The sequence below is a fragment of the Anoplopoma fimbria genome, chromosome 13 (assembly GCF_027596085.1).
Source record: "Anoplopoma fimbria isolate UVic2021 breed Golden Eagle Sablefish chromosome 13, Afim_UVic_2022, whole genome shotgun sequence".
In the NCBI taxonomy this organism is placed as follows: Eukaryota; Metazoa; Chordata; class Actinopteri; order Perciformes; family Anoplopomatidae; genus Anoplopoma; species Anoplopoma fimbria.
In genome coordinates this window covers 6,871,094-6,897,534 of record NC_072461.1, presented here as the reverse complement: position 1 = coordinate 6,897,534, position 26,441 = coordinate 6,871,094, and the positions used below count along the sequence as shown (strand labels likewise).

Sequence of the window (26,441 nt, the reverse complement as noted above, 5' to 3'; positions counted from 1 at the left end):
CACACACACACACACACACACACACACACACACACACACACACACACACACACACACACACACACACACACACACACACACACACACACACACATCTGCTCATTATGGAAGCTGCCCTCATCCCTCAGTCTTGTGAAAAGCTAATCAGAGAGGAACATGATTGGGCTAAAATGCCCTTGATCCTGAGTGTACCCGTGCAGCAAATCTAATGGGGTGACTGAGAGGCCAAGATATTTTGTGTAGCATGTGGTACATGGTGCAACACAGAGCCTTTTCAGTGGTGTTTTTCAAAACATTTGCTGTCTTTGTCGTTTTTGACACTTTAAGTTGAGCGTGCACTTGCTTAGGGTTGGTGCTCAGGGTTAGCGGAGCCTTCTGGTAGGTGTCAGAGTATTGTGTACTTTCAGCGGCCTAATGATCTTGCAATTGTATTGTAAGGAGCTTAAAATCCCAGAACATTCTACATTATGACTGTCAGTCATCATTTTTTGATTACTGGCATTTCTTGGTTAAGAAAACACCTCAAAAGATTGTTACAGTGGCAACAAACTATCATTATGAATTTATCATTTTGTTGGTTTGGTATTCTGTATTTCTTGTCTGCATTAAAATTACTGAATAATGTATCATATAGAAATAATGCCATTAGCATTAATCCAATTTTTATAAATGGATCACACTTTTCCTTTACAAAAGCGTATAAAAAGACGTGATACCAGAATAAGGTACAAGCATATTTTGTGGCTGTAAGTACAATTCACCTTTTCATACTTAAAGACAATTTGACCACTTTAATTACAACAGCGAAGAATCTGCATTTCAAAGTGCAACATGAAGTCATCTCTGACTTCTGATACAGCCTTAGAGTGCTATGTACAGTTGTTCTATTTAATAGAAAATCTGCATGTCAACAATGCATTGAAGAGGGGGAAGTGAGCAGTACAGCAGCCTAATGGGGAGGTTTATATTCTCTGAGAGAAAAACATCCACATTTTAGTATAAATGAAACAAATGGGATCCACTGCTGGAAGAAGTAACTGGACAAATTGGTGACTAAATTAGGACTAGCTCTGTTTTTGTGCATGGCCTATAGACAATGGCCGCTACGCTCTTCACTGCATGCTGTCCATGTCAAACAAGCACCTTCAGTCACTAGTTTATAGTGCTGAAGTGTGGTAAGAGGTGCTTGAGGCGTCCACTTGGGCAGACTTGTGGCTCTGTTATCTCATCCCACGACTGCATCAGCAGCATCGTGTTTTAATAATCAATCTCTTTCGCTCTCTCTGCTCTCTTTTCTACAACTTTAGACAGTGAGGAGGAGGGATGTTGTCAGTCCACAGCTCTGGAAATCCACTTCTATTGAATGTACCATCATTTTTTAAAATCTACATTCCCACTGCCAACTGTTCCAAGGCTCCTCTTCAAAGTTACCGCATCTCACTCCAGTTATTCTTGGATGAAAGAAGACTAGAGCAGTTCATTAGAGCTTTTTAAATTGAGGAAAGGAGAGCTGGAATATGTTCAGCTGATGTCAGCTCCCTTTGGAATAACTGCAATCTTGCCACAAAGTGATGTAACTTTTTTCTTTCTTTCTTTTTTTTTTTACTACAATTTGGACAATTTTTATTCTTTCACAGCCCTGAAAAGTGTCTTGCTGAAGGACATTTTGGCAGAGTAGTACAGTGATAGATTCACAACAAACAGGTGAAAGACCACCTACAGGTTGGGGTATGTGTGACCATAGTGTGTGGCTACTGTGTTCCCATTAAGTACAAATCAGAAGCGGAAATGTCAAAAAGATTGAAATTGCAGGTTCGATTTTAAAAGTTGAATCACATAACTATTTCTATAGATCCAGGTCACGATAGGCATAAGAGCTGGGTGAAGTGGAATATCAATCATAAGCCTCTTAGTCAGTGACATAAGTCATCTTATATGTTTGTACCAATCACAGTGGTGGTTGAACACGCTAGCTTCTCAAGAACAATCAATCAACATACAAAAAATGTGCAGATTACTTTTTACGCTGAATTTACATTTCTTGAGATATTGAATTCCTGGTCATGTCATATTATTTTTCATGCATAACATTGCACATTTCTATTTGTAACGTAATGATCTACACAAAAGCAGTTACTGACAGCTACTGACTGTGTAGGCTACAGTGAAATTAGAACAATACAAGTTACAGAAAGAGGCATGGAAGGGGGTTTCATACAGGCTCCTAAAGCAGTGGTGGATGAGTCTTACATTACTGGTATCTATTGTTCTTTCATTATTCTTTAGATTTACACAGGCTGCTTTACTTTACTTTTCACTGAATTCTTGCTATGGTCACATTTGACTACTAATTTCACTAAGTATTCCCATGCTAATCTAAATAATAAAATCCAAGAATGTTTATTCATCATTTTTCTTTTGTTGCAGCACTTTGTGCTATGCACATGCATTCCAGGCAAACAGCATTACATGTTCAGGAACCAACATGTGGTAGCGATGCTTTCACATGTCTTTTTTCTGTTCGGGAGTAGAGTCCTCCATGCTGGTATAGTGAGGCTCTTTGAATCTCACAGTATTATAAAACAGAAAACATATGCCATTTCCTGAACAGATATGACATGTTCCAAACGTTCTTCTGCTGTTTAAAGAACTTCACACAATATAGTTTTCCAATAACGCAATTTATGAAGCAGCAGGTCTTATATATATATACATATATTTTTGTTTTTAAAACAACAAGACAGTTTTTCACCCAGAATTGAAAAGATGGTTTCTCAAAGCCTTTAGTCTAAAAGTCTAAAAATAACAATGCCAACAGTCTTTAAAATTCTACAAAGACAGGAGGTTCAAAGCAACAGCATCTCATTAAAGAAACAACTTCTTTTGTTATCAAAGACCAAAGATATTCCATCAAAAGTCGTAAGTTAAGCATGCTTACTCATACCCTGTGATCATGTTGTATTACTTTTCTACTTTGAGTGAAAGGGGCAGAAAGAATATAGAAATTGAAGAAATAAGATGTTTACCACACAAGAATATCTGTCATAGTTTTTAACCCTGTTAGTAGAGTCACTTGAAGTCGAGAAAAACTCGTTTTTCTTTCAAATCTGAGTCAAAACTGAATATACTATCTGTGCTTTGGTAAACACTCTAATCTCCAATATCTGCAATTATGATTGATGTAATTAACATTATCTCCAGGCAACATAATACTTAAGTGTGCATACATAGCACAGATTACATCACCCTGTTAGTGATAACCAGGTTTCTGAGAGCATTCAAGCTCAGGTTCCAGAAAAAATAAAAATAGAAATAGATAATCCCCTTTCCTACAGTAATACCACATGAATAATTTTAAATTGTAGGACAGGATGCCACTGAACCTAGAAGAGCCTTGTTACGGAAACATTTTGGGACAGTCTGAATGGTCTGACAATGAAAGAACTTGTGTTAATCAAAATGTAGGCTGCATTTTGGTTGATACTGATTTTTCTTTGTTTGAGTCAACAAACTCAGAAGCTTCACAAGGTAAACAGTATCAAAGCTCAACACAAAAATCACATAAACATGAACATATGTCTGTGCGCAGTTTTCCTTTTTTTCTTCGGTGAAATAAACAGGGACAGCCGGAAACAGAGATAAAAAAAAAAATTGTCAGTTACAGGAGCTGTTGTTACCTGCAGGTTTGGAGCACAGCTCATCTGCATCAAACACATTCACTGTGTTTCTCTGCCTCTCTCCTCTACTCTCCTCTACTCTCCCCCCACCCTTGTTGACACGCTGCAGTTAAAGGTAGCCCCAGATGAGTGCAGCTTTTGAAACCGGCAGAGCAGCGGGCACATCCAGTGGGAATTTATATGTATGAGGTTTCCTTGTAAAGCTTCAAATCTCACCACTGAGCGAGCACCTCCTCTACCTCAGACCCCTCTGATGACTCGCAGGAATCGTGATTTTTTATTTTTTTTACCATCTATTTCTCCTCTAGCACCTCAATCACTCTCGACTGAAGGTGTCCCGGTGATTACAAACAACTTGGGAGAGACATATTAGGGCTTTGGGGCCAGGGTGAGAGAATAGAAAGAGGAAGGAGGTGCACCGCTCCTCCAGCACCTCTCCTGCTCTCCGAGCTCTCCATTGTACATGTGCTGCCTCTAATACCCCTGGCGATCAACCAGAGCAAGGAGGGATTTTCCATGTGGTTGGCAATTTTTTCAAGCCATCAAGCGCTGCCATTATAGGGATCCAGCAGGCCAGTGATGCTGTGGATTCGAGCGAAGATGCATGAAGTATACGATTCTGAGATGCGCATAATGCTATCCCTTCCCAGCATGCTCTCTGATTTCCTATAAGAACCTTAAACCCTCATCACAACATGATGGAATATAAGTATATCTGAGTAGAATGATAATTTAAAGAGTGAGATTATTTGGATTAAGATAAGAGGTGTAAATAATGAAATAAAATGATTAAAAGTGGAGAGGCAACAAAATGGCAGTATACATCACCCCATTACTTTTTCGTTTGCTTACATTTCTCCACATTTAATATTCAATAGACAATTGACTGTACATTCTACTGTATTCTACCAACTTAAAAAAAAAAAAAGTTGATAAGGGATGATTATGTTGAAGTAAAAGTTAGTCTTCATCTCTTGTAATTTCTGGCTAATTACATGTCTCTCTCAAACAGCAAAAACACTTTCAATAAAAGGAGATTCAAACTGATATATGACTGTCATCCAAAATGTTGATTGTGACAGGAGAGGTCTTGATTGCACTTAGCATAACAAATACAAAATGCAATCAGCAACTTGGCAACCAAATTTGGCCATCAACTTTTCCCAGAATTGTTTATTTTATTTTGTTCACTTCTTAAATCAACATTTCAGCTGACAACGTATGCAGAATATTTCTTGTGTTTGCACAAAAAGCTCATTAAAATACGATCAATCAATATTATTTACATTTACATTTCATTCCGTGCAATATATACAGTATATTGCAACAGATACACTGTAGCCTGTTACACTGTAGCCTGTTACACAAAGCTAATTCTCACGTGTGGTCCCTGAGCGGCACAGAGCTCGACGCGCCCCTCACAGGCGAGCCGGTTCATTTCTCTGTGTGTGCACGTAAAGCTCACATAAAGAGAATAAATCCATATTATTTAGTGTAAAATTAATTTCCCTTTAGTTCTAAGTGTAACATGTGCTGGAGAAGTGTTGGTATTATGGTAATTGCTTCAATAAAGTTATTAATATTCATGGATGACTTATAAATATTTCATATTGGCAATGATTCACCTCTGATGTTGACAAATTGCTCTGGACTCTGTTGGTGATGATGTGCTCTACATACAGACACTCATCTATAGTAACACAGTAACATACTGAATACACATGTGTATTTGTTTATGCATACACAAGAGGCATGTACACACACATTACACAGACAAACATGTGCATACATAATGAAAGTCAGTAAAAATGATATGCAAAGAGGTTGAACACTGATTTCAGCATAATACCGGGCGGCTGTGGCACATGAGGTAGAGCGCTTGTCCCGTAACCACAAGGTTGGTGGTTCAAACCCCTCTACCGGCAACATGCCGAGGTGTCCTTGAGCAAGACACCTAACCCCAAATTGCAGCCCACTGCTCCTCCGGGATGGGTTAAATGCAGAGAAATAATTTCCCCATTGTGGGACTAATAAAGGATTGATTATTATTATTATTACCAAACAAAGGAGGTATCAATCACTGAAGATTACAAAACTTTTTGTAAGTTTTTACAAAACTTACAAAAAGGAGGAGATCAAAGGGAAGAGTGAGCCAATTTTGAGGTTGGGGGAGGAAGAGGGTCAGAGAGAGAGACAGCCAAACTGGCCAGAAGACCAAACCAGAGATCATCTAAATGGATTAAATGAGGCCTGCCTGCATGTGTGCATGTGTGTGTGTGTGTGTGTGTGTGTGTGTGTGTGTGTGTGTGTGTGTGTGTGTGTGTGTGTGTGTGTGTGTGTGTGTGTGTTTGTTACACAAGTGTTTGATCTAGTTGTATGCTGGGTAAACATGGCACATCATTACTGCAGGACACAGATGTTATACTTTGCAGTCACCTGCTACCTAGTAGCTGGTGTACAGAAAAAATCCACAAACTGAATACAAACTGAGCATCTGCTCGCTAATACACGCACTGGTATTGGCATTGTCACTGGTTAGAGTAACACTTTCTCCGGATTTAGGAACATATTAAAAAAAACAAAATACAATATTCTGGTAAGCTATCCTGGTATTGAGCATCTGGAAGTTGTAACAAAAAAAATGAAACACTAAGTTCAACCTGAAAAAAGTAAATAGACTTCAAAACTCTTGCTCTGTAAACTAGGCAACAAAAAAGTTCAGATACATACTCTAACTATATGAGAAGAAAGATAACAGTAATTGCAAAAGTTATAAAATTCTACTCCATTGTGACTTTTTGGCAATTAAATTTAGAAAATAAAATCTAAATGAAATGCTGATTGCTTCACTGCAGAACTTTTAAATATGCCAACATTTTTGTCTTATTATTAATATTTAATGCAGTTGATGAAACATTTCACATCAAAAAAAGAGGAAAAACTGTATGTGTTATTATTTTGACGGCACTTTCTTCACCCACAACATGGGTGAAGAAAGTGCTGCAGTCTATTCTCAAGAATTCTCTGTTTGGAATTTAAACTCCCCGTCATTCAGCACTTGAAAGAACAAGAACATTTTACATTTTGAGTGTAATATGTATTTTACTGTATCTTTGCAGAGTTGACATGTTCAGGACATGACTTAAGTTAAAAACCCACAAGAGTTCAATGAGTGTAATAGGAAAATGAGCTATGAGTTCAACTGGGAAAAACCCCAAAACATATTCAAATTGGACAGAATCACCCTTGGGGGCGATGCTAAAATGGGGTTCTGTACTCACTGCGGTTAGCTCTTGGAAGTCGGTTCAATTTCACAAAAAGGGAGCAAATTAAAAGATTGAAATGCAAATTATTCCACCACTTAGCTGCACTTTGGAAATCTCAAATCTCACCACTGAGCGAGCACCTCCTCTACCTCAGACCCCTCTGATGACTCGCAGGAATCGTTATTTATTTATTTTTTTACCATCTATTTCTCCTCTAGCACCTCAATCACTCTCGACTGAAGGTGTCCCGGTGATTACAAACAACTTGGGAGAGACATATTAGGGCTTTGGGGCCAGGGTGAGAGAATAGAAAGAGGAAGGAGGTGCACCGCTCCTCCAGCACCTCTCCTGCTCTCCGAGCTCTCCATTGTACACTTTGGAGTGTGCTCACCATGCACATATCAGTTATGTCTGCATGTGTGCAAAACAGAGAAAGACTCTTTGTGCTTATGCCTTCATATTGCATATTGTATACATATGATTGTGTGTGTGTGTGTGTGTGTGTGTGTGTGTGTGTGTGTGTGTGTGTGTGTGTGTGTGTGTGTGTGTGTGTGTGTGTGTGTGTGTGTGTGTGTGTGTGCTGGGGAAACAGATAACAATATATTTAATTTCACACGCTTTGTTCATATGTGAGGTAGTGCATTTCATGTTGTATAGTACATCTGGTCAAAAAGAAGAGGAGTGAATGTTTTGATGGCGCTTTACAGAGAATTGAAATTAATTGGAAAAGGCAACTTCGCAAATCAATTTTTCCAGCAGTTTGCTTCGGGTCTCTCTCTCACTCGCTCTCAGTAGCTTTCTCCCTCTCCTTCACTTGTTGTCTTTGACATTTTGCTTGTAATCATGATGTTGTTTTGGAAAAGAACTACAGAGGGAAAGTCAGTAGTGCACAGACAGCAGCACACTGTAGCCAACCACAAACAACCACACTTACTCAACCTCTCACCATAACAGGCACAAACACCATTCCAGTATTTGGAGCCATCAGACAACAGAAACTCAAAATTCAGAATGCAGTGTCTCCTATCAAAGACTTTTGGGTTGGCTTTGTTCTGTATTCAAATGTATTTTAATAAAAAAATCACATTATCTCTTTCTGTGCATCTCCAGCCGCAACAATGGTCTGAATAAATGTGTGTAAATGGTGCAAGTACGCGCACACAACGTCAATTGAAAGGAGGCAGATATTGTATAAATGGTATTGGGAAAACTTTGTAGGAAACCTTGAAATTTCTCACAGTGTTCTGGGAAATTCTTCATTATGAGAATAGAAGCAGTATGTTTTTGTTTTGACTCATCAGCTTTTTGTCTGGCCAGCACTGGAAGAATGCAATGTTGAGCCAAAAGGCTAGATAAACAGGTTAAGTAGATGGTTTATTATTGTTGTGAGATGCTGCAGAGTCTTATGATATTAAGAGGATGCCATTTGTGTGGTGCTATGGCTGAACATGTTTCCCAAGAGAAATGGATTATTGGTAATTATAAGTTAATTGTGTTTTGTGCTGGTTGGCCAGGTTCACAAATTATTTCGTATTAGCGAGAACCCTTTAATTGTGTCCAAAACCGACATATTATTATTATCTTTAATGAAGGAATACCTAAAGTTGCTTTCACACTGAACCTGTTTGGTTTGATTAAAACAAACAAAGAATTCACCTTTAGCTGTATAGTAAAGTTGGTTCAGGCTGGTTTGAAAGCTCTAAATCAAGCCCCAGTGCTGACCAAACAACAAAACCGAGACTGCTCGAGTGCTCTTTGTGACACCAAAGAAAACACATCAGAAGTATTAAAGTGCTGCATAAACTTCTGTCGGTCTCTCGAATGTAAATTCCCCACACGGGTCCTGATGATGTACTGATGATGCACAATTACGATCGCCAAAACTGTTCAATCAACTAGTTTCCTGGCAGTCTATATAACTTCTTGGTTCAGTTTGTAAAAAAACAATGTGAACAGAAACAGAACCAATGCTTAAATTAAACAATGTATAATTTTTTCCTTTGGTCCAGACCAAACAAACCTAACTGCATGTGTGACAGCGCCCTAAAATAAATATCAGGTTTGGGTCAGGTTACCCTTTTAAGACTCGGGTCTTAAAGAGAGATTTTAGAAGAAGGAATAACAAACATATGCTACACTAGCTGCTATGGCTTGAAATTATTAGGTCTCTTAAAATCTTTGTACATTTAGATTTTTGTGAGTTGAAGATGCACTACGTTACACTGGCTTACACAATTCCTTGTGTACAAAGATTTCTTACAGGTTTAATCAATTTTAGGTCACACTGACTAAATATATAATAACAAAAAAATATTATACACTTAATAGGTTACAATAACCTATACACATCATTTACACTTCACACACCAACTTGCTGCATCATCGCTTGTAAACATTCATTAAAACTGGCTGCTTTTTGGCCCTGCTGAGCTTTTTCTTATTCCCTGGAATGAATAAAGGTGGAGCAGCCAGTGAAGTCCCAGACTGCACCGGGCCAAGTGTGGAGGCTGGCGATAAACCCCTGGCCTTTTCCCTCTGTGAGTGTGTGTCTGCATCTGCATGCGCGTATGGCTTAGTGTGGTAACTTCCTAATGTCCTCCCAGAATAGCTGGGGTAAGAGTACTGCTCTGACTCAATGTGTGTGTGTGTGTGTGTGTGTGTGTGTGTGTGTGTGTGTGTGTGTGTGTGTGTGTGTGTGTGTGTGTGTGTGTGTGTGTGTGTGTGTGTGTGTGTGTGTGTGCGTACCATATGCAGAAACTGCTCGACATTGGACTTATTATAGAAACACTCGTTTCTCCTCCTTTCTTCAAGCCTCATCAGCACTTTTGCTTCCTTTTCACAGTTGAAAGGAACACAAAAATGATGGAGTCAGCAGAATTTTCTTTGAGCTTATTTACAGGCTATGTTTCCCTGCACGCCTCCTATATATGGATCAATACAATCTCTGTATAGTATAAGGGCTGCAACAGTGGGAAAATCTGTGTGCTAATGTGTTTGTGTTCATGTACATGCTTATTTCTTTAGGGGGCAAAAGTAAGGACTCCCCCTGCAGAAAGAGAGAACATAACACACACCAGTGTGCAACCATCATGTCTGAAGGTTGTTAAAAAGTGATGATGAATGAAAGTATGTTTTCAAATCTCACCCTAGCAGTCTTCATGGGAGAATAGAAAACATTAGTAACAGAAAACTTTAAAGTTACCGCCCATTCTGTAAGGCACAAGTTCACTAATATAGTTATTCCCCCTCAAACGGATTGTTGAATCTTAAAGCTCCTCTTAACAGAAAGATGAACAAAAAAGAAGTTAGACAAAAACTATTGTTGCCTGAAATCTACAGTAAATACGAAGCTTCCTGATAAAAACTCACTGATACAATACAATGACAGATAAGATCTAGGGCGCTCTAATCTCACTTATTTTTTTCTCGCCAAAAAACACGCACACAATCACAATAGTTAGTCCACCACACATGCACGGTGAATTCAGCCAGCAGCTAAAGCCCTGTCGTCTCATTATAGGACTGCATGCAGACCGTGTCTTGTTCTATCAAACCAATAAGACCACGGCCGCCTCTCTGAGTGCAACTTCTGACAGATGGCTCTCTCAGCAATTTTCAGTGTGTGTCTTGCTATGCACACATACTCAAGTCCGCGGGTATGTGTGTATTTCTAAGCTCTTTCACTTGATAGTGATTGTGTTTGAGTCGCTCATATTCAATTTTAACACTGTCATTCTCAATACTTCACGTCTCGCCACCCACATACCCCCGACCCCTCCCCCCCCGTCACTCCTCTCAAACGTCTCGTCTTGCTCTTCTTCCTCTCCCTATTCTCAAGGGCACCATGTCCACACTCCCTGTGCCAATTTAAACAGAGCCACACTTCATGTGTTTACCCCTTAATTCAACCATTAACATACGGCATACGCCACATATTGTGAATCTGCCTGTTTGTCTGCTAGTTGTGGTGTGTTAGTGTCTTTTTTGATTTTCACTAAAGGCCTCAACAAACACAGGCAGATGAGGAAAAGCTTCATTTTTTTTTTCCTAGTTCTTAATTTTTTTTTAACAGGGTATCTTCAGGTAAGATCTTTAGTTTTAGGATCTTTTAAAAGTTTGCCTGTAGAAAGTGTAGCAGAGCTTTGATGAGCGGGTTACTGTTTCGTATGTATCTCGTGTTTACAAGCAAAAGCAAAAGCAAAAACTAGGAAAGTTTAGGTCTTACTGTGTTGAACACGATTCTCTCTGTCGCGCTTTCTTTTTTCAGCCATTGTTCCTCGTGTCTTTGTCCTCAACCCGCCAGCCATCACCCTCTTTTCTCTCTGTTTCTCATTATTACACTGAGTATCTTTATGAGAGCAGATTTGAATAATCAGCACAGAGTTAAACAATATATTGATTATGGAAACTCTGTTAAACGGCATGGACAGCAATAAACGCTTCAATTGGCTAAAAGTGAGCCTGGTTTCTTCTATAAAAGTTTTGAGTAAATGCATTTTGCATCTTACGTTTGATTAGGCAGTGAAGTGGTCCTCATCTTAAGTGAACAGAGATAAAAATACTTCTACCCTTCTAGTTTCCAATCAGTTCCTGTTGTTTCTTTGGTCTTCATCTTTTTCATTGGAGACCAATAAAAATGTATTTGCCATGCTCTCACCCTCAACTTACCCTTCAAGTCAACTGAAGAAGATGTAGCATTTTGTTCCATTTGGAATTCAGATGAAAACCATTGGTTACTACTAAAAACAAAGAAATCACAAACTAAATTAGACTCTTAAACAGTAACCAGAAAAAGAAGAACTTCTTTGTGCTGCTTGGTATAATACTCATAAATCTTATTGTAATGTTCACTCAAACTCGTAAATAAGCCCCTTCCAGCTGGGGGGCCGGTTAAGAGTAGTGAGTGAGGATTCGGTAGGCAGTCAAAGGCTGTAGAAAACAGGCTAAAAAAGGTGTTGTGAGAAAGTGTCAGTCACCGCAACCAGGACAGGTCCTTAAGCATGCAGCCATACCTTGGCACCAAAAATATAATGCAGTTTGCTGCAATAGAATGGGAGATTAGCCGCGGACAGATGCAGAGGTGCGTACTCACGCACTCACTCACTCACTCAACCGATTGCATGATTCTCCTGGCAGAGATAAAAAGAGAGAAATCTCTTAAGTGTTTTTCTCAAACCCTTGAAAAATAAAGAATGGCAGCACTGATGTGGATAATATAGGAGCCAGATGTTCATCTTCACTGTGCGACGTGCAACAATAAACCAGTTTAGACTGACATGTGTATGCAATGGATACCTGTTCCGACGTGATTGAATGGAGGCAATTGCACTGACATTTACAGATGCTAACTTAATGTCGCTCGTGATGGGAAAACATTTGACGACTATAAAAAAATCAAACTGGACATTAAACAGAGAACGACTTTCAATCATTAACAGCTCAAACTATTAGATCACATTCGACTTGTCAATCATGAGGCAAGTGATGTTAATCCTTATTTGCTTTTGAATCACATGTTGTGCCTTTGAACTGATAATGTGACCCATCTATGCCAAACAACACTGATAAAATGAGGTACAGCAGTATGTCATCATGTATTCTGGCTTCTTCTTGCCAACAACATTGTTTATTTGCCTCTATATACACCTCTCTGAATCACTTGTCCTCTCTCTACCTTGCAGTGTGTTTATTTCCAGTCATAACAACAGCTCTTATGTTGGTTTGGACACTGTGAAAGCTTAAACTGTTCTGCCTTTATGCCTAACCTTCTCTATTACAGTCCTGCTTCAGCAGCCTGTATAATGACTGACTGAACACTAACAAGGTGTGCAGCACTTCGCTCTCCCGCTGTTTTAGCCCTTTTGGCTCACCTGTCTTCTATTCCTCCTTTTCTATTTCTTTTTCTATCGGGCTGAAGTGTTTCGGAGCTTTGGTGTGGTGTTTGTGTGTGTGTGTGTGTGTGTGTGTGTGTGTGTGTGTGTGTGTGTGTGTGTGTGTGTGTGTGTGTGTGTGCGCGAGTGTGTGTGTGTGTGCGAGTGTGTGTTGCCTTGTCAACTTAAATAATGACATTCATATTGCATTTATCTGGATTCACTCAGGGTAACTGAGGGAAATCAGGACTTTGTGTATTGATATGCCTTTTGTGATTGAACAGAAAGAACCAGTAGACCTATTCTTTATATCTATTGGCAATTGCTTGTCGAATGTTGTATCATTCTCCATGTCTTATTGATCCTGAGCCGGCAGAACTGCAGTAACTGCAAAGATTCTTATCCATTATGTTGAGTTTTGAAATAAATTTTGTTTTTTTTGTTTTCAGGCACAAGGTTCTAGATGTACCAGGATACCCTTAACAATGTAATATTTATTTTAATCCCGGGAAAAGTTACTGTGCAAAGACATCTATCAAGAAGCAATTAAAACGTTTGTTTGTTGTTGTTTATTCCAGTTGCATTCTGCTCAAAGCCTGACCTTTGCAGCACATTCACTGGGAAATAAACGGAATTCACCCGGTCTGTTTTTCTGACGCAGTTAACAACAGAGAGCCCAAAATAAATATGCTTGTACTACAATCAAACCAACCTCCTCATTACTGTCCCTGCTAGCTACAGCTTCTCAGACTCCCTTGTGAAAGAATCTGGGTAGAACAAGACCAGCCAACTTCAGTGTGCCTCAGAGCTGCTGTGTCAGATATATATTTTATGGGAACGTCTGCCAACATCACAACAATCTGAGTGTTGATGGATTCAAAATCTAAAGATTCTTTCACTCTGCGTGTGTTTGCGGCTTAACTCTGTGTCTATATATCCCCGTCTCTCTCTTTGCGGCACAAAGCTGAATGTGACATTTACTGCAGCAGAACAGCAGGAGACATTTGGTCTAGGCAACTTAACTAGCATGACTAAACATTTAATGCCCTATAGAGAGAGAACAAAATATAAAGTGAGTGAGAGAGCATGTGAGAATCAACACATACCTTAGACCCTCACATGTATAAGGCAAGCATACTGGGTAATATGAAGCACGCAATTAAGCTGGTGGCTGCAGCTTCTGGAAGGAAGGTAATTAAAGTTGAAAGCCATCACTCTTATGACGTGAATCAAAATACAGACGGGAGGCACATTTCCATTTTCCAAATGCTTAATGTGCCTCATAGTACAAGGACTCAAATATGTTTTTCATTTTGAATCTGTAAAATGTAGAGGAGGAACTATTTAGATGCTTTAATTAAAGTAGCTACAATCAATTTTCCTATATCAACAATGGATCACATCACCACATGGATGTGAAAGGGGTTGCTAGGCATCGAGAATTATCACCCAACTCTGCAGTTCTCCGCAGCTCTATGGAGCTTTACAGTGCCTTGTTAATAGAGCCTGAGCACTGACCAGCAGTCTGCCAGCAGAGGCCCTCTTTAAACTGAAGGAATTATTATTTATGCAAATTAACAGCCCAATTTAGGGGCTTAACATGCTGGAAAAGTTGTGCAACTCGGCACACTTGTAAGGACTGTTCAAAAGGAATATATTTAAGGGGCCTCCTGCTAAGGGGTGGGGGGATGTGTGGAATACGCAGCTAATCCTAATTAACTAAATAACTCATTTACAAATATACTGTGGGGTGCTTCAATCCAAAAGTAATTTATCTTAATAGATATGTAATGTAATTGAATATATTTCATTTTGGAAAAAAAGTGGACAGATGGACAGGTGTATGGTAGGCAAAAGGGTGAAAGCAGGGATGTGGCGGCACTAGTAACAGCTGGACTTCATCCCATGTCAGTAGTAAGAAAGTAATAAAGTAGTGGACAGGGAAGGCAAGTGAGATCACTGGGAATGGAGAGAAAACGGAGGAAGAAAAGGAAGCAAATGTGACAGAAACAAGGGAGCACATAGTGGAAGAAAGAGCAAGAGAGAGACATGCATTTAATGGAACTGCTGAGAGACGGTCTCTTTACACAGCGGCACATCTCTGTAGCCAGAAAGAGACTGTGAGAGGGGCAGAAAGAAGAAAAGAGGGAGGATAGATGGAGAGATGGCGGGGTGCAGTCAGGAGGGATGGGCGTCCTAAAGTTGGGTCCACTTCACAGCGGCACCACACAGTCGTTAGAGAGGGATAATGGATTAGAGGGAGACATAAAGAGAGGGAGAGAGGGAGAAAAAGAGGAGAAGAGAGCAGGAAAATGATGATAACGGTGGGTTCCCAGCAGCACGGCACAGCAGAAGCAGAGATAATGATGGAGGGAGAGACACATAGAGGAGGAGAAAGAGAGAGAAGGGACGGGGAGCGCCGAATGCGAACGCAACTCACATTGAGCAAACTCAGCAGTAAGTCGAAAGAATTGGAGAGCGGAGAGAACTGAGGGATGAAGGGATGAGAGACAAAATGAGGGAGGAAGGGACACAGAGAAACAATCGTTTTTATTTCTATATGGCGCCACAACAAGGCTGTGAAAAGAACACACACACACAGTCAAACTCACTCATACAGACAGATATATGCACAGTGGGGGGAAGTTGGGAAAAAAAGAGGTGCAGGTTGTGAGAGGAATTAAAAAAAGAGAGAGATTTTTAGAGCAGCAGATGGAAAGATGAAAGTGTTGATTATGGCCTGTGGCCCTGATTCTGATGTGTTTGTGTATCTGTGCATTTATTTCAAAACAAGTAATTCCCAGTGTGCGTCTGTGTGTGACTGCGTATGCATTTCCCACAAAGTAAGCTCTAATTGAGAGACAGCAGCACTCACGCTGACAGTGGGGCTGCATGCTAAGATAACATGCGTACGAGCTCACACACCCACAAAAACACAGTCTGCTTCTCCACAGCGTCTTTCTTCTCCCCCACGGGTTGGGCCATTAATTAGGGGAGAACACCAAAAAGCGAGACGGAGAAGAGCGCGTCTTGGAAAGATTTGCAAAAGACAAATATTCAGTGTGACACCAGAGTTTTGCTTTTGACAGTTCTACTTTGGCTCAAATGCCTGCTGACAAAACTTCGGAGTCTGGACAGGGCCAAGAGGACGTAAAGAGACAGCGAGACAGATATGGGGAGACAGGGAGGTACCGAAACAGGAAATGGGACGGAGGGGACGAGGTAAAGTGCTCTAAAACTCGTAGTTTTTCTCGCTCTTCAACAAGTCTGACTTGCATAACCATCCCTCTCTCCTTCCTACACAGGTTACACGTCAGCAGATATGCCTCCTATGAATACCAGCCTCTGTCGCCTGCCTGCACATTTCAATTACAGCAGAGTTCACAGTCCATTTGATAACTGTGGCCACTTTAGCTTTCTTCTCTCTCAGAGTGCAGCTTTGCACCAAAATAAAAAGACACACGAAAAAAAGAGGAGTATCGTGGTTGTTTTTCAGTTTTCAGTTCTATAATCTGTTGTAGATGCTCTCTGGCTGTGGAACACACTGCCCGAACAACACCCAGGGGCAACTCAGACACGGTGGTTTCTGTTTTAAACTGGCCCAGAAACCTCTCTAAAGCAAGTTTTTTTTTTAACAGCTAAATTATCTTTCCACTGCTTTCACTGCTATTTCTTGCCTTCCTGGTGTTAATCCTTCTTTCCTTCTTCATAGAATTACGTTTCTTTGTAGCATTTTGAGGTTTGCTTTTAATGAAATGGATCAAAAATTAATTGCATCATTACTGAATTTAGTTGGACTATTCAAAATAATTCTCTGGATGAGTCAAACACGGAAGAATGGTCAATTCGATTTGCCTTTGGTTTTCATTCCGTCTCCAATATCCGTAAAAAATGATGTTTAATCCACTTCACAGGCTGTAATTTGAGAAGCATTATCATTTTTGAGGATGAATAATACTTTTTCATTCCACGCCATGTATGAATGTTGTCATCGCACAAACAGAATTTTTGTTCTTTCAAGCACTTCCTTCTTTTCCTGCTGGTTTACAATTTTCCACAACACGGAATGAAGTAGGTGCTTCCTTATCAGCACTTCTGCTCAGCTTAGTTTTCTGTCCTCCTGAATTCTTGCATGTCACCCTCATCCTGCTCTCCTGCCGCTGACTGCCTGTGGTGGCTCATTTCAAATCCAAAACCTGGTGTACAAGACTGCAAATGAGTGCACATCCGCATCACTCCAGGCCATGGTCTGTCCAGGCTCTGCATACCAGCCAGTCAATGCCCTGCACTCTGCTAATGTTGTCTGCTTGGCTCTCCTAATAATACGACCTGGTAATCATTCATCCCAGCCTTGACTCTTCTCCCTCCTGGCTCTGAAAAACCTTGGAATGACCTTCCCACCTCAGCCAGGGCCAAAGAGTAGCCCAACTGAAGCTGAAAATTAATCTCCTTAGGAAACATTTCACATCCTGTTTAAATCAAATCCTCACATCTACCTCTACTTCATTCTGTCTTCAGCTCTTATTTAAACGTCACCTGCTCATTATTTTCCCCGACACACGCAGCAGGAACAGCATCTACCTATGTGCTACCTTTAGATTCAAAACTGGATTTTCAATAGCTTACTTTTTATTTTTAGACTAAAAAGGACTTTTGAGTTTACAGTGTTCTTCCACAGTATTATTTATTGCTCTTAAAAGTACATACAAGCTTTTTCTGATGAGGTTTACTGCATATCCACCTTATATACTATATTATACCCTTTACCTGATATTTGCTTGTAAAGTTTGCATTGTATAAATCCTCCATTTCTGCCTCTTTTTTGAGCCTTTTGCCAATATTAATATTGACTCACCATAAGCTAAGGTTATTATTGACTTTGTATCTATTTTTCTGTTTTCCTCCTGCAAATCTTAAAGCTAATTCTTTGAACAACTGATTCATTTATTTCTGTCAACGTTGCTCTTTGAGGTGTTCTTCTGTTTGAGGAGAAACAGCATTAATGTTGAATAATGAAACCAAAGCACAGGACTTCTACAAGGCCTTTGATGTAGCAGTTAACCAGGCAGATTTTGTCAGATGCACTCCCATTGTGTCTCCCTTTCCTCCCTCTCTCCCTCTCTTGTCTCTCTCACTCTCCTTGAGACCAATTAGACATAGTTTATGGTGTACAGATACTTTCCCCGCTGTTCTCATTCCCTCTTTCGCTTTCTCTTTGTCTCTCCCTCTATTGTCTCTTTACGTCCACCCACACACCACAGACTGAGAGACCTATGGGCTGGTACTTTGGTAGCCCTGATGAGCAAGAGGGAAGGACTTACTAGACTGACTAGAATTACCCCCTCACTGTTGTGTCCAATCAGTCATGTTGCAGTTTACATCCATGTCTGTCCAAAATGTCATCACTTAATCTTATTAGACATATGTGTGACATTTTCATTATTAGCATATAATGGCCAAATGTGTTTCAGGAGGTCACCGTCACCTTTGACCACTTAATACTAATCAGTTCATCCTTGAGTCCTGGTAGACTTTTGTATCAAATTTGAAAAAAATTGCTCAAGGCTCTACTGAGATATCGCGAGAATGGGACGTACGTAAAGTCACAGTGACCTTGACCCTTGACCTTTAAATCTAATCAGTTCATTCTTGAGTCCATGTGGATGTTTGTGTCAAATTCCCTCAAGGCTATTCTGAGATATCCCATTCATGAGAGTGGGACTGAAAGACGGACGGACAACCCGAAAAAACATCTGGCCATGGCTGGTTGGCACAGAGGAATAAAAAAAAGGAAGAGAGGGCGAGAATCGGAAAAGAAGAAGAGGGAAAAATGAATGGAGGATGATGAAGAGAAGGGATGAAAGGACACACAGCTGGATATAAAATAGTAAACATTTGAAGTATAAGAAAGGGAAGTGGATAGCAAGAAATAGTAAAAAGGAGAAAGGAGGAATAAATGAAAAAAAAGGGGAGCGAAATCGTCTTAATCCCTTCACACCTCCCCCCTTCCCCTCTCCCCCTCTCCATCTCCTTCTCACAGTCAAAGTGACACAGCCAAAAGCAAAATTCTGGCGTCATGTTTAATTTTTCAGTCTCAACAGTCATCTCGAGCTCCCTCCTGCTGTCGGTGTGTGTGTCATTTGAATCATTTTTTTCCCCTAAGGGTAATAGTTCAGGGTGAAGCACAAAGGTCTGGGACATTAGGGAGTTGCTTCATAGATATTCATGTCTGTGTGTTTGTAAGATTTTATGAAACTGACTTTATAAACTTTTTTTTTTTTCAAATGATGCCTAATTTGTCAGTCAAGATATAGTTTAACTATAAAGTAACTAAAAATTAGTTATCGCGAAGAGGAGAACTCTGCTTTACAAAATGGTTGCTGGGACACAAACCAGATTACTTGTGACTTTTAAACACGTGAAGGTCACACCACTTCGCCCTCCGGCAGTGGTGTGTTCATGCTCAGTTAATTTTCTGAGAGATATTTCTGGCTAGCCAAATCAGAAATGAATTACCTGTGGCCAAAGCACAAAGCTCCTCTCACATGAAGGAGAAGCACCTGATGCCACACACACAAACACGCACACTGTACAGTATATAACCTCCACAGAACCACACACACCAATATCATGAATATATAAACACACAATGGACAAACACATTCAATGTTTTCTCTCTCTCTCTCTCTCTCTCTCTCTCTCTCTCTCTCTCTCTCTCTATCTACTCTCTAATGATGCCATGACTAAAATGTTAATTACGGCTAAAAAGAGAAACGATTGTGAATATCAAACAGCAATTAGCATGCATCATCATCATCATCATCATTACCACCATTAGCTGCAGCACAAGATGGAGGATTATTTACCAAACGGTGGAATGCTCATCAGTTGCTTATTCAGGGCCTGAAATGTTTCACAAGGAGTTTAAAAAAAAAAAAGTTCTCCTAAGTTTTGCATGATTAATGCAGCTTAAAAAATGAACTGTTGCGGTTCCTGGAGCATGATAGTGAGAGCACACTGTGCTCGTTGGAAAATAGCAGTTATTATTTTATTACACTGCAAACCGCACACACAGACACACATACAAACATAAGCCAATAAATAAGACAATATTTAGTTTCTCTCAGTTATTCTATAGTCAATAGAGATACTCAACGAAACACACAGACTGGTGGAAAAACAGACAAAATGCACATTTATGTGAGCTTATTTTTCTCCCAGCTCACATTGCCCTCTCCTCTCCCCGTCATGGCTCTGTTCCTGCACTGATGGAATTTAAATACTTCCCTTGGTGTCAATTGTCTGATCTCACACCTGAGCACAGCCCAGCGGATTCTGGAAAATCTTTGGGTAGAAAACCAGGATGAGGTCATTATCCCCCAATCAATCCATGTGGAACAAAGCCTCTCCTCCCTTTTGTTCTTATTTGACTACTGGGCTCAAGCAAGAATAGGTCAATCCACACTTATGACACCCAAGGGACAGCTATTATCAGACTTTTGACATTAGATTGCTTTAGCAATCACACCTTTTTATTCAATGCTTCCCCTCCCGCCCATTATCTCTTACCTTTGAGATGGAACCTGCAAATATGGTTTGCTGTTGAAGTTCATATCCCCAAGGCAAACTATTAAACAATACTACTGTGCCCCTTCTGGTTGCCAGCTCGGGTAAAAGTCATAAACTATAAAAATATACAAATGATTCTGTGAACCCCTGAGTTATAGGGCTTGACTTACTCCATTAAAAGGATACAAAAGAATGAACAGCTTGAGCAGGGTTCTCGCCAGTGGGTGAAAGCCAACCACAGATTCACTCTCGAGCTTTGTCTGTTGGCCGAATTTCTTTTTCGCTAATGTGTCCTCCATTTCGGAAGCTTCCTCTTGGGTGTGTGCTTTAAATCAAGTGTTTTTATAGATGATGATTGAGAGAGGTCATAAGAGGTCATTTTTCTACATTGTTTTTTAGGAAAAGCCTACTCATTCTGCCCATACAGATCTACATACGTAGGTAATCTTTTAGAAAGTCATAATGATGTGATGTTAACAAAAATACTTGGAACTCTTTTTCCTGAACTACTATCTTGTTAGTCCAAAACAGTTGTTGAGAAAGCATAATTGTGAATAACATTCAACATTTCATGTCCCATTTCTTCCTTACCTTGTTGTACAAAGGAGCCGTACACGAACCACATGGAATTGTACAGTGTTGTGGAGGACACAGAGCCCATGGGGAGCCGGGGTGGGTTGAGCCAGTTGAGCAAGTACACCAGGATGCCAACGAGGAGCACGGTGCCCGCGATGCACGCCCACAGTGACAGGTCGAAGGGCGCCAGGCAGGCAAACATGTCGACAGTGCGCTCGGCCTTGCGCAGCAGAACGCCCACAGAATAATCCATGTAGCGTGTGGTGAAGTCCACGACGCTCTCTCGCTCAGGCGTGATGGTGAGGGCAGAGAGTCCCACATCGGCTCGCTGCAAGAGGCGGAGGGGAACAGAGGAGTTTCAAGTGTCAACTCTGTGAAAATGTGTAGGTGAGGAACACCTGAAAAATGTGGGATTCTGTAACCAGCGATAGGTAAGTGCTTTAAGTTCTGCATCTGTTTCTTCCCATTATCTAAGTGCAAAGACATTTCTCTATTACCTACTTAACATCTGAGCTGTTGGTAGATAAACAAAATATGTTGTGTGAGAATAGAACTTTTGTCAACAATATTTATGGTTTTTCTTTCATAGTAAATGCAATTTCTAAAAATTATTTTACAGAACTTTCAGAATAAGTTGTCTTTGCACACCTGCATACAGTACGGCTGATGGGAGATAAAGCAATAGCACCAAATAGTCTCTACACACTGTTCACTACATATATTCAATAGCTATGCTTGACCAAAACTTTACCCTCAGAAAGTTTTTTTTGATGTGTAAGCATTTAAATAAATTATGCATTGCTAGGAAATTATGTGATGTTGTAAAAGCTTTACTAAACTCTGTCAAATGTGAACAGGGTTATGACCATGTTGACGCTTTTAATCAATTAAGCAAGGACATATTTGGCTGGACACATCAATTCAACAATTTCTCCTTTTAGCACGTTTGTGCATGTGAGCGTCTCTCTCATATACAAATCCAGCCGATAATGCCACCCCAACCAACACCATAATCATGGAATCATAGCATCCACCCTCCAACACCTTCTCACACCAATGCCTCAAATAATGCAGCTTGGTCAAAGCTCCTAAGATTCAAACTATGAGGCTCTATTTACCCCTCCATCTTGAAAGTGAAGGCGTGTCAGTATGCTCCTGTTAAATAAATAGTGTCTTCTGAAAATAAACTTCCATCTTCACAAGAAGTTAGATTTAGGAAAAGAGCATGGTTGATGTTAACTTGACCTGCTTACAACTCACATTGCTAACGACTGACAAAATGTCAACTTTTGGTTTTGCACAAGACATGGACAGCGTACTCCTGGGCAAAAGTCCTGTGTTTGTTTGACCTCCACTCACATCCACCCTGTGTGGCATATCGCACACGTTATACTACGTCAGTTGCTCTGCTTGCAATACAGCGGGTGGGAGAATTGTATACCCATGCTAAATGGGCATCGTTGTCAGACACCAAGAGGAGTACTGACCAAGCCTAGTTATTTGTCGTATGGGGAGTGACGACTGTTTGCAGGTTAACCCTGTTTTGCCGCTGTTTGCACTGTTAGCGTTGTTCGCACTGTTAGCTGTGAGCTGTTGGCTCAGCCGTCGCTATGTTGAGAGCGGCGAGAGGCAATAGAAGTGCTCCCAATCTCCTATATAGTACCTCTGTGCGTTGCTTTAGTAGTAAATGGATATTGAAGATAAAACTAGGGTCATAATGTGGAAGATACCCAAAGTAACCTCACGTATGGATATTCTTTTTATATTTCTCTGTTTTGCCTCTGTACTGTACACAAGTATGTAAGTACTGTCTTGTAAGCCCCATGTAGTACCCAGCATGGACTGGGGAATCTTTACAATTGTGCGTTGATTCAAAGCTTTTTTTTATCACTTGGAATGCTTGGAATTTTAAGGGACAACAAATGACTGCTTTAATTATTTAAGCGTAAAGACTTTAAGTTGTAAAAAAAATAGCTGTCACTGAGTATGTCTGCCAAGAAAAATAGGCTGAGCTCAGCTTAAATGCAAAAACAATAATGGCTAATTAAAATGTTTTCAGTCCCCAGTGCTTAGCTACCAGATGTAGACATCTGCTTGTAACATAACAAGGATTTAAGATGCTGTAGTGAGTGTGCACGTGTGTGTTTGAACATTAGTGGCAAAGATTGCACACATTATTATGAACTTGTTAGATAATGAGATTTTATTAACTAGAAACAACTGACTGCAACAAGTTAGGGGATTTTGTTGGCTAACGCTAAGCCCTACAGCCACGGCAAAAAACACACTTACAGACACACACTTGCATGCTAACAACATCCATATACCCACACGCCCACACACACAAAACAAGCACATATTTTAATCCACTGAAGGCAAAAAATATATAAAAAAACGCTAATTTCACAGTTGAGTGAGGAAACAAAAAGCTTAAATGTGGAGTAATTGTCACCTAAACTGCATAATAAGAATATTAGAAGGCCTGCAGGATGCCTGTTGGTTCAGACAACACAACGATATGCATGCAAATAGGCAAGCGTGTGAGGTGTTTGTGTGTGTGTGTTTGTGAATAGAGATAAATTGCCGTTGTGACTGCCATGGTCAGTCAACATGGCAATTCAAACTTCCAGAATGCACTCTGGGTAATAATTATCGGGTATAATTGGGTTTTTGGAGAAATAAACCTTGTTATGTGCTCACATAAATATTCACACATGCATGTTGCTTGAAGCATTTCTCTATCACATTGTGAGCTGTTGCATTGTAGTATACAAGGTCAAGGGAAGGAGAACCCAGTTGGAAAAATATTCAAGCCTGACACACAGTAGAAAGAAAATAATGAAGGACAACTTCAGAGAAAACATTGCTAATAATAAAAAAAGAAACATCCTTGACCCATGGAGTATGAACAAAATGTGGAGAAGCTTAGCACAATTCCCGGAGGACAACAAAGGAGATTGTTCACACACGTACACACAGTCGGGAATGGTAATTAAAGACCAGCTGGGTCTTTATTGTATGAAAATGTAAGAGGGTTGTTGGATGAGAATCCACTCATGCCTCCATAGTTGCTTTTTTATTGTTGAATTAGTGTCTCAAACTGAGAGTAACCTGTACTATATTCTGTTAAAGGGGCATTTTGTGACACAACAAACCCTAACTTTATACCTAGCTAAAATATTTCATTAATCTTGAGCGTGAGATACTGAGATGAGCTCTAGTCTTATTGTTGGCAGGCCCCCACATGAAAACACTCGATGAATGTTTTAAGGAACCAAGGCCCCAGAGGAACAGTGAAGGTCTGAGTAACCATGAGCTATTCAGTACATGCAGATGTTTCCATGTGTTTGCTTAGAGTTTGTTTTCCAAAGCAAAATAAAACAAGCTCTGTCTTTTCTGCAGTAAAGGATAAGGAATGAGAATGAGTGCAAATAAATGTTGCATCTGCTGAGAGCTTGTTAATGTCTCAGAGAGATATTGATCAGCAATATATTAGATTGATTGTGTATTAAAGATGAAAATCTGAATTATTGTCTCCACTCAGAATGGACAGGTTTGTAACTGTCCTTTTTCTTTATTCCTTTTTCGTCTGCTGCTTATTTTCTTTCTGGGGTAAAACAGTCAAAGATTTTCTGATGGATTACAATAAACAAATTCAGTTTTTGGGCAAAATAATATAAAATATGCAGTAGCCTGCTGTTTGCAAATGGCTGCTAGGAAGGCTGAATGGACAGACAGACAAAAGACTTTAGCATTAAAATTTGCAGACCACAAGATTGATTTGCTAATTTGTTAGACAGCAGTGACATTTGTGAACTCTGTGCTAATTAATGACAATAGTGGGGCTGGCTACCTTGAGTAACCTGTTTGCTATGGTGGCTATGATAAGGTTAAAGTAGTTATCATCCAAATGTGCCAATCAAACTGTAGACCTCTCCATTGCCGTGAGATCCACATTTATAGCCTCGCAGTCTCTTGAGAAACATCATTGCCACTTTTCAACTTCTCGCTGAAGCGGTTCAAGTGTCTGCCCGAAGTTATGCATCAAACACTTGACGACACCTGAAGCTAGTCAAATCATTAGAAAGTTGCAGTGTTTTTTTTTTTACCAATATGCAATATGACATCTCTGAGTGTCTAAATTTCTCGCTCCAATTTAAAGAAGTTAAAGTCAGCCCTACGGTAGCCTAATGCAATATTTGCTTTTGAAGTGACAGGATTTCTAGTGGGAATGTTATGATGGGACTCCAGACTGTGCAGACTCAACCTGAAGGAAGCTATAGTCCTATTTAGCATAAGTGATGCCGATGGCATGTGTCTGCCTCCATGCCTGCTTCTCCTCCTTGTGTATTCTTATAGTGACTGTGCATAAATAAGCAACAAACTCTCATTTCCATATTCTCTCTGCAGGCTAAATCCTCTTTTATCCGACCCATGTCATTGTTCTCCAATATTCAATCCTATTGTGAGTGTGTGTTTGTGCATGCATGTGAATTATTTTCTCCTCACCTTAAAGACCAGTTCACCCATCAGTCCGTTCCACTGACCGTCAGGCTGCAAGCTGCCGTACTTGTGGTCTGGAGCGACGTAGATCTCGTACTTAAAGCCCAGGTAGTTGGACAGAGCGTCCAGGACGTCAATGGAGAAGCCCTGGTACTTTTTCGGCTTTCCTAGAACATTCTCTGACACCATTACGAACGGCTCCTCCTGCAGGGCAAATATCAATCAGTGTGTCAGGAAGTCAGTCAAGCAGCCAATCAATACACAAGTCATTCAAGCATTAAATCACCCAATTACTCAAGTGGCCATTATACCAGCACAAATGCTCATCTAAAATGTTGGGGGGATGTCTGTGAGAGCCAACATTACAAAGACAGCACAAAGAGGTTCTTTTTCACACTACTAGTGTAATTCTAAGTTTGTTTACAACCATCAGTACACGCGTAAAATGATATAACAATGATAGTGTTGTCAAACACTACACATAAAGCTATGTTTCCCTTTGGAGTTTACATCTTACAAAAACATCTTGGATTGTTGAAAACATTTCCTACCACTAACGAAATAAAAGCATTTTAATGTTTTAAGACTTGCATGTTTTACATTTCCTCTGTGTCTTGTTACTCTTACATTTTCACTGATTCCCTGCTGCTCCTGAAAGCCACCTTTACCACCTCCAACTCTTAATATGCGTTACCATCCCATGTATTTGGGTGAAAATGGGATTTGTCTCCCTTCTGACATGTGAAATGCCATTGCAGGGGTGAAATATGCATCACATCTTCTTGTATCCTCTTATACATGCATATTTTGTCTTGATCCTTCGTAAAATATGAGATACTAAAAAAATGGGTACTCACTGAAACATTGCCTTTTGTCAGTTACTACACTGTACACAACAAGAATTGGAAACGGGAGACAAACTTAATACCATTGGTAGCAATATCATAAAAAAATAAAATAATTCTGACCAGGAGTTATTC

At 40.1% G+C, this 26,441-nt stretch overlaps 1 protein-coding gene across 1 annotated transcript in view; it reads right to left on the bottom strand.

Annotated features, from left to right (window-relative positions):
• Positions 1–26,441, bottom strand: part of grid2 (glutamate receptor, ionotropic, delta 2) — a 442,237-nt gene that overhangs the window by 69,659 nt on the left and 346,137 nt on the right. The window contains exons 10-11 of the mRNA XM_054611388.1: positions 25,468–25,665; positions 20,974–21,286 (exon numbers count right to left, since the gene is read on the bottom strand). Coding sequence (XP_054467363.1) covers positions 20,974–21,286; positions 25,468–25,665 — 511 coding nt within the window. The remainder of the gene's footprint in view (positions 1–20,973; positions 21,287–25,467; positions 25,666–26,441) is intronic.